Source organism: Rutidosis leptorrhynchoides, chromosome 4 (genome assembly GCF_046630445.1).
Source record: "Rutidosis leptorrhynchoides isolate AG116_Rl617_1_P2 chromosome 4, CSIRO_AGI_Rlap_v1, whole genome shotgun sequence".
NCBI lineage: Eukaryota > Viridiplantae > Streptophyta > Magnoliopsida > Asterales > Asteraceae > Rutidosis > Rutidosis leptorrhynchoides.
The window spans coordinates 47,057,082-47,076,672 of record NC_092336.1 but is presented as its reverse complement, the minus strand read 5'-3'; the positions used below and the strand labels follow the sequence as shown (position 1 = coordinate 47,076,672).

The 19,591-nt window shown below is 34.0% G+C and overlaps 2 protein-coding genes across 2 annotated transcripts in view; one reads left to right on the top strand and one right to left on the bottom strand.

The window, feature by feature from the left end:
• The first annotated feature begins 3,341 nt into the window (after positions 1-3,341).
• LOC139845642 (uncharacterized) lies at positions 3,342-5,899 on the top strand. The gene is made up of 4 exons (XM_071835905.1): positions 3,342-3,494; positions 3,788-3,832; positions 4,819-5,037; positions 5,490-5,899. The coding sequence occupies exons 1-4, from the start codon at positions 3,478-3,480 to the stop codon at positions 5,770-5,772; spliced, it is 564 nt and encodes a 187-aa protein (XP_071692006.1). The 5' UTR covers positions 3,342-3,477; the 3' UTR covers positions 5,773-5,899.
• Positions 5,900-6,255: 356 nt separating this feature from the next.
• Positions 6,256-19,591, bottom strand: part of LOC139840607 (calcium-dependent protein kinase 29-like) — a 44,911-nt gene continuing 31,575 nt past the window's right edge. The window contains exons 6-10 of the mRNA XM_071830864.1: positions 8,154-8,234; positions 7,950-8,075; positions 7,043-7,142; positions 6,785-6,845; positions 6,256-6,389 (exon numbers count right to left, since the gene is read on the bottom strand). Coding sequence (XP_071686965.1) covers positions 6,256-6,389; positions 6,785-6,845; positions 7,043-7,142; positions 7,950-8,075; positions 8,154-8,234 — 502 coding nt within the window. The remainder of the gene's footprint in view (positions 6,390-6,784; positions 6,846-7,042; positions 7,143-7,949; positions 8,076-8,153; positions 8,235-19,591) is intronic.

Here is a 19,591-nt window from a genome sequence, read left to right as displayed (position 1 = left end):
CTGACTTCCTTTCCTTCTTCTTCACAATTTCAAGTCGACTTATCCTCATTTTAATCTTACAAACAATTACTAAATCGATTTTAGGATTCAATGGCCAATATAGAAACAATTACATGTAATTAATTTGATTAACAAAAAAAAAAAAGAAAAAAAAGAAAAAAAGGCTGCTGTATTCAGCGACTGCACACAAAAAAATTGATTTTGATTTCTAGATGTTTTTAGACAAAGGTTACAACACGAAATACGTTTAAAATCACCCCTTGAATTCTATTGAAAAACAAATGTTGACTTTTTATTTCAAAAACTTTGACTTTGAAATTCGTCGTGGATTTGAAGAATTGGAAGATGATATTTTACAGAAAGATTGACTAACTGAATCCTATCCTAACAGCATTTTTAGATTTTTAAATCTCATTCGTATCTGATCAAATGCTTTTTCAAAGTTCATGAACATGATATAAAAATCAAAATTCAATTTCTAAAATGTTTTAGATAAAAATTTCAACATGAAATAGATAGTAAATCACTCCTAGAAACTTTTTGAATCATCCATTGATCCAGAAACATCAAAACCATTACGAATTTCTTGATGAACCAAACTGTTGACTTTTTAATTTTAACTTTTACTTTACAAATTCGAAGCTAATAAAAAGAATTGAAGCAAGAAAACTTACAGAGAGTTTAAATAGATCATTTCTAACAACTTGGCATTTATAGATTTTGAAAAACAAAACGAATTCGAGCTTTTTGAAAAATAGAACAAGAACAGATGTAGAACTGGTTTATCTGTTTTCTTTTTCTGTTTTAAAATTTTCAGTAATGATTTAAAGAGTGCAAGTGGTATTTAAATAGCAATAAGATTCGATTGTCCATTGTTTTCTAGTGATAATTCGTCGACAGATTCACAATCAGAAGAAAAATGTAAAAGCAGATAATGAAAGATATAAATTTCGTACATATTTGATTTTTATATATATAATATATTTTATATTTTATATTAATATTAATAATAATAATAAATATAATTATAATACTGTAATATTATTATTAATAATAAAAATCATAATAATAATTAGTAATAATGTAAAAAAAATATGATGGTAGAAACAATAATAATGTTAATAACAATAATGATAAAAGAAAAAAATATATATAAATTAATAATAATTTCTAGTAATAAGATTAATAATAATCATAATAATACTAAAATTATAATTTTTCTAACTATTTATAATCATAAAGATATAAGGAATTAAATATATAAATGTTATATTTATATAATATATTATAACAACAATATTCTGATATTAATATTAATATTAATATTAATAAGAATAATAAGAGTAATAATAATAATATAATAATTACATGTAACAAATTTCATATTGTAATTTTTAATGATACAACACTAATAATAATAATTAATATAATAATAATATTTCAACAATAATTAAACTTGTAATTATATTTAATATATTAATATTATGATTTATTAATTTAACAACAATAATTAAACTTGTAATTATATTTAATATATTAATATTACGATTTATTAATTATGTACTATTATATTATATGATAAAATTTATTGAATATTTTATATATGTAACAATATATTAATAATTATTAATAGAAATCATGTATAGATCCATAATAATATCATATATATTTATATATATATTCATTTTAATAGTAACTTAATTATTCTGTATAATATCTTACATTTTTAATTTCAATTGAAATAAGTGTATTTTATTAACTCAAAATATTATATACATAAACATATATATATATATATATATATATATATATATATATATATATATATATATATATATATATATATATATATATATATATATATATATATATTTACATATTTATTTACACACAATTGTTCGTGAATCGTCGGGATTAGTCAAAGGTAATTGAATATATGAGCATAGTTCCAAAATTTTTGAGACTCAACATTACAGACTTTGCTTATCGTGTCGAAACATATAAAGATTAAGTTTAAATTTGTTCGGAAATTTCCGGGTCATCACAATGTGCTACTGGATTCGGCCATGGTAGCAATTTAAAATAAAATAGTACAAACAGAGGAGAAGAATAAACAAGAACTGACCTTGCACAAATTAATCGTTAAGAACCCTAGAAAGTAATCGCAGACGTCTTCAAAGAAAATGATCAGTTTTCGGAAAAGGAAAAGTGAAAGGGGAATGGATTATTTATAGTCAAATTGGTGGACGATGAAAGGATGTGATCAAGCCACTTGTATGAACCAGATTAATTGGGCAACAATTTAAATTTTGAAAATAAATCAAAAAGATTTTTGGAGGCGAATTCATAATTAGGAATATGACGTCAACACAGAAAAACAGACGGCTACAGCAGTTTTGTGTCTTTGAGGAAAAAGACATCTTTTATTTTTTTAGTTTAATGACTTTATTTTTTACAAAAATAAAGACATTCAACTGGGGGAACTTAATGGTGTATCCTAGGGGATACACGCATAAAAACACCATTTTTATACAGAAAATGGATCAAATAGCATAAGAGATAACAAAATTTGGCGGTTTTTTCAGTATTTGCCGCCCAGCGTACAGCAGGCCGCCCAGCGTCATGCGTAAGCCCTGCAGGCAGCTTCTATGCTTAAGCCCTTTTACTAAGCGCGTGAGTGGCACGCAACCACGTCAGCACACGCCACCGACCTTCCGGATACTTTGCGAACTACTCAGCGATTGACACGTGTATCCCGAGAATTTCAGACATTCTGTGCCTATAAATAGACTCTCTGGGTTACCACATTTCACATCTGAACTTCAGTCAGAGAGAAGTACACTTTCTCTCTCACACAGTTCTTTCTCACTCTAAAAGCAAATTAACCGCTTAGCAGCATAACGCTATACGGATCAATAACAGATTGATCCTCAGATTGATTGAGGCCACCCAACGGATCTCTTATCCGTGTTCCGGGTCTGCAGGGATTATTTCCCGAGGACAAACATCAATCAACATACTATCGCTCTACGCTAGGCGGATAGTGTCTTGTACTGGTACTTTACAGCCGCTATACGGAAAATCGTACCAACAATTTCATAATAGAATATTTTAAAGAAAACTAACATCTAATAATGGATATCCGTTAACCCACTTAATCAAACATATATGAGTTGAAAATTATATTTAAATAGAAATGATTTTGGATATTAGATTAAAAGAATAAATTAATTATGGGTATAGCACCCGATGCCCGTTGTCTTCCCTATCATTTTATACACACTTTTTTTAAAGCTGTTTATTAATCACCAAAAGAGGCCCAATGGTTTACATCGAATGCAATTAGCCCGCTAAATAACTTACACCACAAGAGATTACAATTTACAGCCATAAAAATTCTTATTACACATTATTATTATAAGTATAAATAAATAAATGGAGGTATCGACAACTTCTACGCAATTTTAAACCCTAGCAATGGCGACACCACACCGGTAAGTAATTTAATCACAAACTAAATTTTATTTTTTTTATTATTCGTAAAATTAACAGTGTATGTAAGGCGTTCATGGCTGACGTATCGATGACGTATTGCTTAAATGTCGGCAACGGTACGTCGACGTCGAAAAATCGAGATGCGTTGCCGACTTCGGAAAATCTGACCTCTTCCCTGACGTTTTTTACTCTAACATTTAATTTGTTTTTAAGCAATAAATTGGAAAAACGTGTTTTGTTATTATTTTTTCTATTTTGTGTTAATTTATTTATAATATATGTGTTGTTGCAGTGAAATACCCCATTCTGAGCATCAATCTGAATGCCAAGACATTGAGTAAGTCAGATTATCAATGACGTTTTTCTTATATTTTGATAAATTTATTAGGGTGCTCCCAATGAAGACATGACTTCTTCCAGGACTAGCCAACCATTCAGCGACACATCATCACTTCCATCCCACTTCCTTCTCAGGACTAAATCCAGAACTAACCATTCCCAACAATGACATACCTCCTCAAATAAATTGGGTTCACTTAAATTATTTAATTAAAGATGTTACAAGCTTTAATGTTAATGGTACAATTAATATATGCATGTATATCCGTCCATCCGTCCAGCAATATGATTTAAATGGACGAGCAGGAGAACGAGGGAGCTGGACTAAAGGCTGGACTAAGTGGTGCCAACGGTGTCCTCGTGGACTAAAGCTTGGACGGGCTCCTAGACGTACCATTGGGAGCACTCTTAGTAGTTTTGATATATTAATTATGGCGTCTGTAAGGGTTAAGTTTGTTGCTATTATAGGGTTTAGGGTGGTCCCGGATAAACCTTTGATTGAATCGTGTGAACACTTTCACAATAAAGTATGTCGACCTTAGACATTGCCCAAGGGTTACACGAAATCTCTATATGCCATATAGACAAAGGCAAGAACTCCATTGTAGGCAATTATAATTTGGAGTCAACAACAAAGAGTTTATTAATTGTCCCATCTTTTCATCAATTGAATTTGAGACAAGTACTCTCTGTATATAGAGAGTATGAAAGGCTAAACCTTTTGGCAAAAAGGTGTCCATGAATGGTCACGTCTTTTATTGAAATGGTACCATAAATGGTTACACCTTTTTTTCTTTTTTCATGAAAAGTTGCACCATTTCATGAGACTAACAACAAACATAACCTTTCAATTCATTAACGCTAGTTAGCTGAAATAGTGTGTGCACTCCACACTCTCATAATTTGTAATAAAGCTTAACTCGAAATCCATTTGTCTTGAGTAATATGAATATGAATGTTAATAATAATGTGTGTTTTTTGCAGGGAACTTGGGTCAAAGTTGGATATGCTGCTTGCGGAGTCCGAAGCCAAAATTGAAGCAGAACTCGTAGCCCATAGAATAGCCCAAATCCAAGCCTTGGATAAATTGTTTGCCCAATCCCGAGCGCTAACTCAAGCCTTGTCCAAACAAGCCCTGGATCAGGCCCAACAGAAGGCCCAGTCTGATGCTGAAGCTGAAGCTGAGGCCGCCCTTGAAAGAAAGTAAGTTAAGAGTTAGCCCACTCAAACTTGTTGGTTTTAAATTTTGCACGTGGTATTTACTTAATTGGTCACAAAGTGATAAACTTGTTATGTTACTTGGCTATTTGTTCTCAAATAAGAGGGGGGAGGGATGACTTATTACCATGTGTGGAGAAACGTATATCTCTACTTTGTTGGTAGAGATATGACTTTTTTTTTTTTTTTTTTTTTTTGCTGGTAGAAGGAGGTATTGTTATTTGGAGTTATCTTTTAGTTTAAAAGTAGAAGCAGATGTACATATCTTTTCTATTCCATTTCTAACGTTTGTTTCCAGTTATAATTAGTTACCAGAAAATTGCTCCATTGTTTTTGTTGATTTATTCTTCATAATTTCACTATCAGAATCGTTTATATTGTGTGATAACCAGGTGTTATCTTCAACAAACTAAACTCTAATTTAATGATGTTTACAGGAACATTACGGTGAATATGTCAACGTTTTTTGCTGCTTGTGGTGTTATGTACGTGTCCCGTCTGGGTTTTAGTGAAGATTTGCCTTTTCTTGTCAAGCTAATGACTTTCCTCTTTGATTGTGGTGTGTTTTCTCTCTTCTGCATTTGCTGGGATATTGTGGTTTCTGAAAAAACATTCTTTGATGGGATTAAGTCTGGATTTCATAAGTTGAAGAAGGATCGTCTGAGCAAGAAAGGGATGACTGCTGAGGTTGGTTATCGTCTTGTAGATGATCAAGTTTAGAAGACTTAATTAATTACACGTTTGGTCACTGTGGTTTGTGAAAAATTGCAACTTTAGTCATTATGTTTTTTTTTTTTTTTTTTTTGCAAGTTTAGTCACTGGTTATCAACTTATTTTATTTATGGTTTCATGTTTTTACTTTCATGATTTATATATGTTACTGTTAAGTGAACTTTGTTTTTTTTTTTTTTTTTTTTTTTGTATTCCACTTATTAGTTCTAGAATACTAGTTAGTTAGGTTTGTGAATGGTGAAACACCTGCTTTTTCTTTGAAATGGTGCATTTTGAGCAGAAAAAAACTTCCGTTCGATATTGCTACTAGATTTTTTAGAATGATGGCTGGAGAAACAATTGTTTCTTAATTTTTAGAGCCACTTATATGGAAAATATGAGAATACAAAAACAAACAAGAAACACTTGTTGATTTTGTTCCGACCTTTTCATGGATGAAATTAGAAGTGTTTCTAAGAACGGTTTTACATATCAGTTTTTCTGGTTACAACTACCCAAAATCATCAATGTTAAAACCAGAATCCAACCAATCAACATCCCTGGAATTTTCCTTCGAGTGAAAACCGAAAACCATCCGCATGACACCAGGTGGTGTCGTTTTGGAACTACAAAACACAGTTAATTTTAACGTTAACAATATAAGTGAAATTGTTAATAAATTTCCTTAAAAAGAAATTCTTCTGTAGCACTTGGAACGACTAAAGTTATAACTTTTAGACATCAAACTTATTTGCTCCAATAAAAAAGTATATATGCTCTTTATGAAAAGAAGATCAATTAAAACTACAAAAATCAACCAACAAATTCAAGCAAAGATCACGCCCACACATATTTTTATACACACAAATGACTAAAGCAAAGCACATATGAGTAAATAATTATTATTCTCTATTTACCCATGGTTTATTTATTTATTATCTGTCACACGATAAATAATTCACCCCTCGGAGTTGATAAAAATAACACTAGAAACCAAGTTCTTGTATTTTGACATGTTCACCTGTTTCAACTGTTCCCTTCCTCATCATTGTTACAAACTCTTCATAATTGATTTTCCCATCCTACATTCAGCCAAGATACGAATAATCAATGTATCAGATAACCCTAAATTGATTTTGATTTTATTAGATATTAGATAATAGATAATAGATGTTATCAAAAAGAAAAAAGAAATAGACTATCTGCAAATTTCGTCATTAGGATGGTTAATATAGTAATCATTAAGTATTGATTTATTGAGTTTCTAGTTGTTGCTAACCTTATCAGTATCTACATCATCAAGCACTTCATCAATGGTTGCTTCATCTCCCATTCCGTATTGAGTCATAGAATGTTTCAGTTCATCTCTAGTGATAAACCTGTAACACTACTCATGTCAACCAAATTATTGTATAATTGTATAAAAAATATGTAGGAATATAGTACACGAAACTGAAACAATTATATATATTATCACAAACATATAGAAAATATGTATAATAAGTAATCATAATAACAACCAATAGATAGAACGATCTAACCGAATTGAAGGTTGAACCGGGCTTGTGTTTGACACAATTCCCTTAAACAGATTCGACGTCTGTTCCCAGGGTACACCGGTTCGAAGCAGCGTACTGTCGGACTAGAGCATTTGCCTGAAAAAGAGACCGAAAGCGGGGTGACCGAAGTAGTAGAATAAGAAGCTGGGAAACAAATGTAAGAGGGTTATGATTTTTGTTTTTGTGTTAGTTAATTTTTTTTATTCTAAATACCAAAGTATGGTATTTAAAGTGCAAACACAATCTAAATTGATAAGAAAAGATTTACAAAATCACAAATCAAATCTTTTAGGATCTTAATAAGAAAAGAAAAGACTGACAAAATCTAAGAGAAGATTTACAAAAATCCTTGATTGATAAATCCAATTTTTTCTTACTTTGCACTTAAACTAACAACTTTGAGACGCGATATCTCATTCACCATTAACCCGTTTTGAACACGCTTAAGTTCGTTTTTAAAGCTCTCATTAGTGGCTACAAAACCCACTACATAGTCGTTAATATATATCACTTTATTATATATTAATTTGTGTCCCAAAAATTGGTGGAACATATTTCCAACCAAATTTTCCAACAAAATACTCTATACCACGAATTACTATATAATATTCGTGTAAGCAAACCCACCCGTTGTTATCTTTGTCGAAAAATTGGAAGGCTCTGCACAAATTTTCTTCCCTATCAAGTTTGTGTCGATGCATTGTTGCAGTGATGAACTCGATGTAGTCGATTGTTCCATTTTTGTCAACATCAGCATGGTAACCATAATTATTTTGAAATTGGATAGTTGACTTAAAAAGTCAATGTATGCATGTAGTTAAGAGGTAGCTTACGGCGTCCATGAGCTGTTGTATTTCTGGCTCAGCAAGCCTTGATCCAAGTTTTGATAGTCCCGTTTTAAGTTCTTCGTATGTGTTGGTGCATAATCTCGAGTTCTATTATGTAATAAGTTCTATTAGTTTTGTATTTCGTATTTCAGTCATGTATGAACATCGTCCGATGGTAGGGACCATCGGTCGAGGGACTCTCACCATCGGCCGTAGGTCTCAGACCACCGGCCGATGGTCACTGAATATATATATATATATATATATATATATATATATATATATATATATATATATATATATATATATACGGGTTTTGTGGTTCATTGTAAGGTAACACACCACAAACCCTTTAGCCGTCGTATTACTCTGTGTTTATCGTCCCAGACCAATCCCCAACCGAATACAAGGCTCTAGGCATCGATTATATCAACTATTTGTTGGTTAGATTGATCCCGATAGTTAATTAAGTATTCGACTCGCCCTAGTTATCGTTTGCGCCGTTAATCTAGGTTAATACATTTGATCTAAGGTCCATAGTTCTTCTACAAAGTGGTATCAGAGCCCAGAGTTGCTGATCCAAACGTTTTTGAGTAGATTTTATAGTTTTCTTGTTTTAGGGTTTTGGTCAAAACGGGTTTTCAATCAAAAGTTGAAATTTTTACGTTTAAATCTTGTGTTTTCGAGTCTATTTTTGTTCAAGAGTGTTTTTATGAGGTTTCTATAGGTTTTGTTTAAGTCTAGAACGTCAAATTTGATCAAGATTGAAGTTTTTGTAGAAAAACCCTAGTTTTTTTCTGCCCAGAATTCGTAAGAACTACCCTCGGCCGATCGTCCTCGACCATCAACCGTTCGTCACGACCCTCGACCGTACGTCAGACACAATCGACCGATCGTCTATCAGTGAACCGGAGGACAGTCTTTCATAACTTAGAATCGTTTGTCTTAACCATCGGCCGTCAATCTTAGACCTCCGACCGATTGTCACCGTCCTCCGACCGATCGTCTCGTCCTTCGGCCGATCCACTTTTGAGACAGAATCTTTTAATTGCACTTAAGTAATCTTAATCAATCTTAATCAGTCAAAATGTCTGACACTAATGAACAAATGACAAATGAATACAGCGCTTTAGTAATTGCACCTGGACTACAAAAACTGTTACTTAATGAAAGTGAATCTGGATCAGCGAATAAAGTACCTAGACTTGACAACCTTAAGAATTTCTTGGACTGGAAAGTTAGGTTTTTTATTTACTTAAAAGGAGTTGACTCTAGACTTTGAGAATGTATTGAGAATCCGTATGTATGGCCATGCGGAGCAGATGGTGAACCCAAAGAAACTTCACAGTTTAGTCCCACAGAGCGTGAAGAGTACAATCTTGAGTGTAGATGTTATGCTCAGCTAACCCAAGCGTTGTCTAAGGAGATTTTTCAGCAATTTAAGAACCGAAACAAAACATCGTATACTATCTGGTTGGCTCTTCAATCAGCAACAGAGGGTACAGCTACTTATCGTGCGACTAAGGGTAAGGTTTTGAAGGATGAATGGAGGGTGTTTGCGGCTCTTCCCTCAGAATCTCTAGGACAGACTTTGGAAAGATATCGATTATTGGTTGCAGAGATGGCAGATTATGGGATTGAGGTGCCTGATGAAAAGGCAGTAAGGGTGTTGAAAGATGGTCTTCCAGAAAAGTGGGATCATGAGATTGAAAAGATTCAGAACAGGTACATCTCATCAGGTCGTCCGTTGACACTAACAGCTTTTACATCGAAGTTGATGGAGAAGGACATTCAAGATGAAGCAAAGAGAAAGAGACTTGGTTCTGTAGCAGCTGCTGCATCATCTTTAGCTTCGCCTTCTGGTACTCATGCTCCACTACAGACATCATACATATCAGCCAATGCTTCACAAATGTCTGCACCATCGTCTCAGTCGGGCTACTTTAATGCTAAATTACAAGCTCAAAATTCTACAATTAAGATGATTGAGGATTCTCCGATTCAACAGACTCAGACTCAGACTCAAACTCCTGTGTTTCATACTGAGAATATCAAGAAGAAATCTCGAGAATCTATTCAGGAAGATATGGCATTGGCAGCTATTGTTGTTAACTCATACAACGATATGATTGGTGGACAGGTGCTTAATAGTCATCTTGAAAATGAAGACTATGATCAGATTGATGAGGACGAGCTTGAGAGAATAGATATACTTTACTGTATGGGTAGCATTGTGAGACGTGCTAGAAAGTACTTGAAGAAAACAGGACAAAGATCGTTGAGTTTGAATCGAGATTCGAAATTTGGTTTTGATATGTCAAAGGTTAGGTGCTACAATTGTGATGAATATGGTCATTTTAAGAAGACTTGCATGAGACCACCCAAGCCTGGTTTTCATGATCCTTTTCACCAGACAACCATCTCAGTTACACCACAACATGTAATTGTAGAGAAAGAATCTTCGGGTTCTGTTCAATCCAAAGCTTTGACTACAACGTATGCGGATGAAGTATGTGACTGGTCCATCTCTGTAGATACGCAAAAGGCTAATGTTGTGTTTGTAGGTAAAAGCGAAGCAGAAATTGAAGAGGAAAGAATTGTTCGAAAAAATGCAGGTTGTACGGGTAAGGATAATCCGAATTGCACATGCTATGTGTGCAAATGTGATGCTAGGTTGAAGAGAGCAGAAGAGCTGATGAAACTTTGCTTCAGGAAAAGGATTAAGGATAGGTTGTATGATAAGTTTCGCAAAGCTCAGGACTTATCAGATTTTGAGTTTACTACTGACTCGTCTGATGAAGAAGAAGGGATGAGTTGTCATGTTGGTACTTGGTTCAGAGAGGAGTTGGAACATTTGCTCAACTGTGATCTTAAGAGTGATGATGAGAAGATTGTTACTGTTCAGAGTCCAGTTTGTGGAGATCAAGGTGAGAGTAGAGGAGGTTATGAGGCTGATTACTCGGATAGTACGAGCTCAGAGTCAGAGTCAGAATCAGATTCAGATTCTCAGGTTGGAAGAAATGACTATGCATTCATGGCTAACACGCCCGGAAATGATAAGGTATGTATTGACTCAGTTTCTAATTGTTCTAAATGCATTGGTTATGAACAGGAAATTGAGAGGCTTGAATGTGTTATCACAAAGCTTAATGAGATATCTGTTACATGTGAGACTTGTCCTAAGCTTAGAGTTGACCTTAAGAATTTAAGTTTGGAGAATCAGACTAATAAAAAGAACTATGATGATGCGCTTTTCTACCTTAATAAACAGAAAGACTATGTTGATGTGATTAAGTCTTTAGAAAATCAGGTGGGTCACTTAAAATCAACGGTTATAGATGATGGAAAAGTGATTACTATGTATTTGGGACAGATAGAGACTCTTAAGGCTGAAAGGGATTCATTTAAGTTGAAATACGAGTCTGAAAAAGCTAGGATCGACAATTGGCAGAGATGTCTTATGTGAAACAGACTTTGAATCCTCCTAAACAGCAGGGTTTAGGTTACAACCAGGTTGCCCCGCCACTTTTAGGTGAGTATATTAACAAACCAGTTGAGAAAAGTAAGGGTCCTGTTGTAGAACTAGAATATGGTAAGACTAAAGAAGCACCTGTTGAGAGTACTATTAAGATAGTTGAGTCGAAGAAGCCTTTAGATGTTGTCTATGAAACAGAGTCAGATACTGATATCGACACTGAGAAAGACAGCAAACCATTTGAGCTTGTCACTAAACCAGTTACCATTCTGAAAAATCCTGTTAATGCTAGTAAGATGACTGAGAGTCAAAAGGCTCAGTCTAAGAAAACTGTGACTCCCAAATAGAATAAGAAGAAGAATACCCAGGGAGTGTCACCTAAGTTTGTCAGTAAGGGCAGGATAGATGAATCAGGTCCTAAGGTAGAACAATCACCAACAGAGGCAAGTTCAAAATCTGGGAGTGTGTCCAAGTATGTTCCGCCTGGTCGTCGACAGACTGTTAAGCAACAAGTCTCGTCATCCCCTACGACTAGACAACATACTGAACCACCTAGGAGATAGTTTTCACCAATTAGATGCAAAGTGTTTAATTCTCATGATTTTGATAATGTTAACTGCTTCAATTGTGGGAGGTTGGGACACAGGGCTATGAATTGTAGACCCATTCGACAGACACCAAGAAGGAAGGTTGATCTTAGTCCAAATCGGTTCTTTAATAGGAGATCACCTTCACCAGTGTTTAATTCTTTTTCAGTGCAAACAAATGATAAAAAGGTTTTTCAAACTAATGATTATTATAGAAAACCATTACCGAATAACACAGTTTGGAAACCTAAATCAGAAGTTAAGAGTGTTCAACATCCTGAAGGTCCTTCTGGATCTAAAGGACAATGGGTGGAGTTTCCAGTTGTTGGTGTTGATGGGAAACCCACTGCCATTAGGGCATGGGTGGCCCTTTCTAACTAATCCTCTTACTTTAATGTGCAGGTCACCTACAATCCACGCTGCAGTACTTGGATTGTTGATAGTGGGGCGTCCAGGCACATGACAGGGAACTTGTCTTTGCTGTCTAATGTGAAAACAGTAGATGGAGGACCAGTTTCTTTTGCAGGTAGTGAAGGAGGATTTATTACTGCTCAGGGTGTTATTTCTAATGAGAACGTTAGCTTTGATAAAGTTAATTATGTAGAGCAGATGTCGAACAATTTGCTTTCAGTTTCACAAGTTGCTGACAAAAAGTATTCAATTGCTTTTGATGATAAGTTTTGTTATATTTTGAGAAAAGAGTTTGTAATTCTGGAAGACATGATTCTGATGACAGCTCCAAGGTGCAAGGATCTCTATATCCTTGATATGCGTAAGGCTCATGTTAAAGCAGCTTCAGGCCATCAGGCCTTTGTTTCTAAAGCTACTGAACAGGAGTCGATTATTTGGCACAAGCGTATGGGTCATCTGAGTCTTAGGAAGATGAATAATCTAGTCCATAATGGATTAGTTGATGGTGTGAATGTTAAGAGTTTTCATATTCCTGAAGTATGTATTCCGTGTAAACAGGGGAAGCAGACTAGAAAGTCACATACTACCAAAAAGCATCATTCTGTTAATATTCCTTTGGAACTGTTACACATGGATCTCTTTGGTCCAGTTAACTGTAAAACTCTCACCAGAGAGTCTTACTGCTTGGTGGTTACAGATGAGTATTCCCGGTTTTCGTGGGTCGTAATGTTGAAACACAAGTCAGATACTTTCGATCATATTAAAGTTTTGATTCTGAAGCTCGAAAGTTTGTATAAGTTGAAGGTTAGAAAGATTTGTACTGATAATGGTACGGAATTTAAGAACAATCAGATGCTGTTGTTCTGTAATGAGAAGGGGATACAACAACAGTTCAGTCCTGCTTATACACCTCAATCAAACGGTGTTGCTGAAAGAAAGAACAGGACTCTAATTGAGACTGCAAGAACAATGCTAGCAGATTCATGTCTTCCAATTGTTTTCTGGGGTGAAGCCGTGAGTATTGCATGCTACGTGATGAACAGAGTTCTAGTGGTGAAGAGACATGGTAAAACATGTTATGAACTGTTACACAAGAGAAAGCCAAACATTAAACATTTTGAACCCTTTGGTGCACCTTGTACTATTCTGGTACGAGACGCTGGAGGAAAATTTAATTCAAAGGTGATCTCTGGTATCTTCTTGGGATATAGGAATTCGAACAAACGGGTGTATAATACTGAGTCCAAGTGTGTGGAAGAACGTTATGAGGTTGATATTCAACGCAATGCTCCACCTCGTGTCAGTAAAGGATTCGCATGGCAGTTTGAATATGATAAGTTATTTGATTCCTTCAATCTTCCGCCAGACGCTACAGATGAAGAAGTTCTGACTCAGATATTGTTTGATTCTCAAAACACTTCTGAAAATGTTATCCCTACTCCAGTGCAGGTTCAGAATCCGATTTCTAGCTTGCAACCAGGTCCGCAGAGTGTTAGAGGTGATTTTGATTCAAATGAGGATGGGGTAGTATATACAGATGAAGATAGTGAGCTTGAAGATGACGAGGAAGTTAGTCAAACACAACTAACTGAGGAACATCTTAATCCTCTATATAATCAACCACCAACTGTAACAGTGACTGAACCGCCAACTGAAGCAGGAGGTGTACTGTAGTGACCCGAACTTTTCCATGTTTATATATATTAATTGAGATTTATATTTACATGATTAAATGTTTCCAACATGTTAAGCAATCAAACTTGTTAAGACTTGATTAATTGAAATAGGTTTCATATAGACAATTGACCACCCAAGTTGACCGGCGATTCACGAACGTTAAAACTTGTAAAAAGGACATGATGATATATATGGATATACATATGGTTAACATGAGATTATGATAAGTAAGTATCTCCATAAGTATATTAACAATGAGCTATATACATATAAACAAGACTACTAACTTAAGGATTTCGAAACGAGACATATATGTAACGATTATCGTTGTAACGACATTTAAATGTATATATATCATATTAAGATATATTAATACATCATAATATCATGATAATATAATAATTTAAAATCTATTTTGATATTATAAACATTGGGTTAACAACATTTAACAAGATCGTTAACCTAAAGGTTTCAAAACAACATTTACATGTAACGACTAACGATGACTTAACGACTCAGTTAAAATGTATATACATGTAGTGTTTTAATATGTATTTATACACTTTTGAAAGACTTCAATACACTTATCAAAATACTTCTACTTAACAAAAATGCTTACAATTACATCCTCGTTCAGTTTCATCAACAATTCTACTCGTATGCACTCGTAATCGTACTCGTACAATACACAGCTTTTAGATGTATGTACTATTGGTATATACACTCCAATGATCAGCTCTTAGCAGCCCATGTGAGTCACCTAACACATGTGGAAACCATCATTTGGCAACTAGCATGAAATATCTCATAAAATTACAAAAATATGAGTAATCATTCATGACTTATTTACATGAAAACAAAATTACATATCCTTTATATCTAATCCATACACCAACGACCAAAAACACCTACAAACACTTTCATTCTTCAATTTTCTTCATCTAATTGATTTCTCTCAAGTTCTATCTTCAAGTTCTAAGTGTTCTTCATATATTCTACAAGTTCTAGTTACATAAAATCAAGAATACTTTCAAGTTTGCTAGCTCACTTCCAATCTTGTAAGGTGATCATCCAACCTCAAGAAATATTTGTTTCTTACAGTAGGTTATCATTCTAATACAAGGTAATAATCATATTCAAACTTTGGTTCAATTTCTATAACTATAACAATCTTATTTCAAGTGATGATCTTACTTGAACTTGTTTTCGTGTCATGATTCTGCTTCAAGAACTTCGAGCCATCCAAGGATCCATTGAAGCTAGATCCATTTTTCTCTTTTCCAGTAGGTTTATCCAAGGAAATTAAGGTAGTAATGATGTTCATAACATCATTCGATTCATACATATAAAGCTATCTTATTCGAAGGTTTAAACTTGTAATCACTAGAACATAGTTTAGTTAATTCTAAACTTGTTCGCAAACAAAAGTTAATCCTTCTAACTTGACTTTTAAAATCAACTAAACACATGTTCTATATCTATATGATATGCTAACTTAATGATTTAAAACCTGGAAACACGAAAAACACCGTAAAACCGGATTTACGCCGTCGTAGTAACACCGCGGGCTGTTTTGGGTTAGTTAATTAAAAACTATGATAAACTTTAATTTAAAAGTTGTTATTCTGAGAAAATGATTTTTATTATGAACATGAAACTATATCCAAAAATTATGGTTAAACTCAAAGTGGAAGTATGTTTTCTAAAATGGTCATCTAGACGTCGTTCTTTCGACTGAAATGACTACCTTTACAAAAACGACTTGTAACTTATTTTTCCGACTATAAACCTATACTTTTCCTGTTTAGATTCATAAAATAGAGTTCAATATGAAACCATAGCAATTTGATTCACTCAAAACGGATTTAAAATGAAGAAGTTATGGGTAAAACAAGATTGGATAATTTTTCTCATTTTAGCTACGTGAAAATTGGTAACAAATCTATTCCAACCATAACTTAATCAACTTGTATTGTATATTATGTAATCTTGAGATACCATAGACACGTATACAATGTTTCGACCTATCATGTCGACACATCTATATATATTTCGGAACAACCATAGACACTCTATATGTGAATGTTGGAGTTAGCTATACAGGGTTGAGGTTGATTCCAAAATATATATAGTTTGAGTTGTGATCAATACTGAGATACGTATACACTGGGTCGTGGATTGATTCAAGATAATATTTATCGATTTATTTCTGTACATCTAACTGTGGACAACTAGTTGTAGGTTACTAACGAGGACAGCTGACTTAATAAACTTAAAACATCAAAATATATTAAAAGTGTTGTAAATATATTTTGAACATACTTTGATATATATGTATATATTGTTATAGGTTCGTGAATCAAACAGTGGCCAAGTCTTACTTCCCGACGAAGTAAAAATCTGTGAAAGTGAGTTATAGTCCCACTTTTAAAATCTAATATTTTTGGGATGAGAATACATGCAGGTTTTATAAATGATTTACAAAATAGACACAAGTACGTGAAACTACATTCTATGGTTGAATTATCGAAATCGAATATGCCCCTTTTTATTAAGTCTGGTAATCTAAGAATTAGGGAACAGACACCCTAATTGACGCGAATCCTAAAGATAGATCTATTGGGCCTAACAAACCCCATCCAAAGTACCGGATGCTTTAGTACTTCGAAATTTATATCATATCCGAAGGGTGTCCCGGAATGATGGGGATATTCTTATATATGCATCTTGTTATTGTCGGTTACCAGGTGTTCACCATATGAATGATTTTTATCTCTATGTATGGGATGTGTATTGAAATATGAAATCTTGTGGTCTATTGTTACGATTTGATATATATAGGTTAAACCTATAACTCACCAACATTTTTGTTGACGTTTAAAGCATGTTTATTCTCAGGTGAATACTAAGAGCTTCCGCTGTCGCATACTTAAATAAGGACGAGATTTGGAGTCCATGCTTGTATGATATTGTGTAAAAACTGCATTCAAGAAACTTATTTTATTGTAACATATTGTATTGTAAACCATTATGTAATGGTCGTGTGTAAACAGGATATTTTAGATTATCATTATTTGATAATCTACGTAAAGCTTTTTAAACCTTTATTGATGAAATAAAGGTTATGGTTTGTTTAAAAATGAATGCAGTCTTTGAAAAACGTCTCATATAGAGGTCAAAACCTCGCAACGAAATCAACTAATATGGAACGTTTTTAATCAATAAGAACGGGACATTTCAGTTGGTATCCGAGCGTTGGTCTTAGAGAAACAGAATTTTTCATTAGTGTGTCTTATCGAGTTTGTTAGGATGCATTAGTGAGTCTGGACTTCGACCGTGTTTACTTGAAAAATGATTGCTTAACAAATTTTGTTGGAAACTATATATTTTTAACATGTGAATATTATGTGATATATTAATCTCTTAACGCGTTTGATATTATGTGATAGATGTCTACCTCTAGAACAAGTCCCATTGACTCACCTAATAATAGTGAAGAGTCAAATGTAAATTGGAATGATTCGTGGACTGATTCACAAGTTCCCGAAGAGGAACCGGAAGAAGAGTCGGAACCGGAAGAAGAATCGGAAGCGGAAGAAGAATCGGAACCGGATGAAGAAATAGAACCGGTGGGGGAAATAATAAAACGGTTAAGTAAAAGAAAATCCTCAACCAACCGACCAAGGTTAATTATGGTCAATGGTGTTTCCGCCAAGGAAGCAAAATATTGGGAGGATTACCAATTCTCCGATGAATCGGATTCCGACGAGAATTCCGATGATGTTATAGAAATTACCCCAACTGAATTTAAAAAGGCAAAAGAAAATAATAAGGGAAAGGGCATAAAAATAGAGAAATCTAATTCCAACCCCGATGAACTTTATATGTATCGTCAACCCCCGAAGTCCTTAAGTTGTAACAATGACCCGGGAACCTCTAAGCCACCAGGTTTTTCTAAACCAATGTGGATAACGACGGCTCGTATTAGGGGAAAATCATATATCCCTAGAAACTTGGCAAAACGAACCAAAACCGAAGAAGAAGAAACAAGCGAGTCGGAATAAGATAGTTGTATTCATGTGGTGTAATATATGTAATATAGTGTGCTTATGCTTTATGATATATGTAAAAATTGCTTGTATTAATAAGTATTTTTTTTATGAATCTAACTCTTGTCTATTTTACAGTATAAAAACGCAAAATGGATAGACAACCCAATATTTTAAGAGACCTACCCGGAGACATGATTGATGAAATCTTGTCTAGAGCCGGTCAGAATTCCTCGGCACAACTATTTAAGGCGAGATCAGTTTGTAAGACATTCGAAGAACGTTCCAAGAATGTCTTGGTTTATAAGAGACTTTCGTTTGAAAGATGGGGGATATCACATTGGGAAACCCATAAGTTACGATGTGTTTACTTTGACGCATATATTGCGGGGAACCCAAATGCTATTTTACGCAACGGGTTAAGAAATTATTTTGACTCAATGTATCCGAATATAGGACTTCATGATTTAGAAAAAGCGGCTAACATGCAACATAAAGAAGCATGCTATGATTACGGGTTAGTAATGTTCGCTTCTCACCAAAGTGAGAAAAAGAACATCGGGCTACAGCTATTAAACAAAACGTTCCCACAAGTGACGGAGTCGGTAATTGGGGTAAGAAATGAGGTTTTTAGATTGTTACGGGACTGTTGGACATTACGTAACCCTCGTCCCTTTGACGACGTTACAACACGCTGTCTTATCAACGGCCATAACGGTTATGTTCCACAAGACCAAGGATGGGAAGTAATCCTAGTAAAACCAGAATGCATGACTTGTTTCTGGACGTATGAATTACGTGTCTTTATTGCCTTTGCTGAACGACTTGTGTACTAGCTAGAATTATCTTCACAACCATCTTGTATCAAATTTATTGTGTGCTATATTTCATGCTATATGTAAAATAAGCGGTATTGTAAGTTTGTAAAATATTGTGTAAAAGTTTGAACGCGAAATATTATTATAATCAGTTTTTCATATAGAATTGTAGTAGTTGAATTGTATATTAGCTACTAAGTATGAACTTAACGGGTAGGTACTACCCGAATTTAAACTTATAAAACGCTAATATGAAGAAAAAGCTTTTATAAATGAGTTCATATTATGCTATGAAATACTATTAACTACTCTTAATATTCTGTATGATTAACTTGTTCCATTTGACTATTTTGAAGGAAATGGCACCGACTACTCGACACACCGTGAATATGAATGAAGAGGAATTCCGTACTTTTCTAGCTTCA

What these genes read in the sequence shown, in the direction of transcription:
- LOC139845642 (XM_071835905.1), top strand. An exon ending in TCTGAATGCCAAGACATTGA is followed by an intron (nt 3,833 to 4,818) that starts GTAAGTCAGATT and finishes TGTTTTTTGCAG; the next exon opens with GGAACTTGGGTCAAAGTTGG. An exon ending in GAGGCCGCCCTTGAAAGAAA is followed by an intron (nt 5,038 to 5,489) that starts GTAAGTTAAGAG and finishes TGATGTTTACAG; the next exon opens with GAACATTACGGTGAATATGT.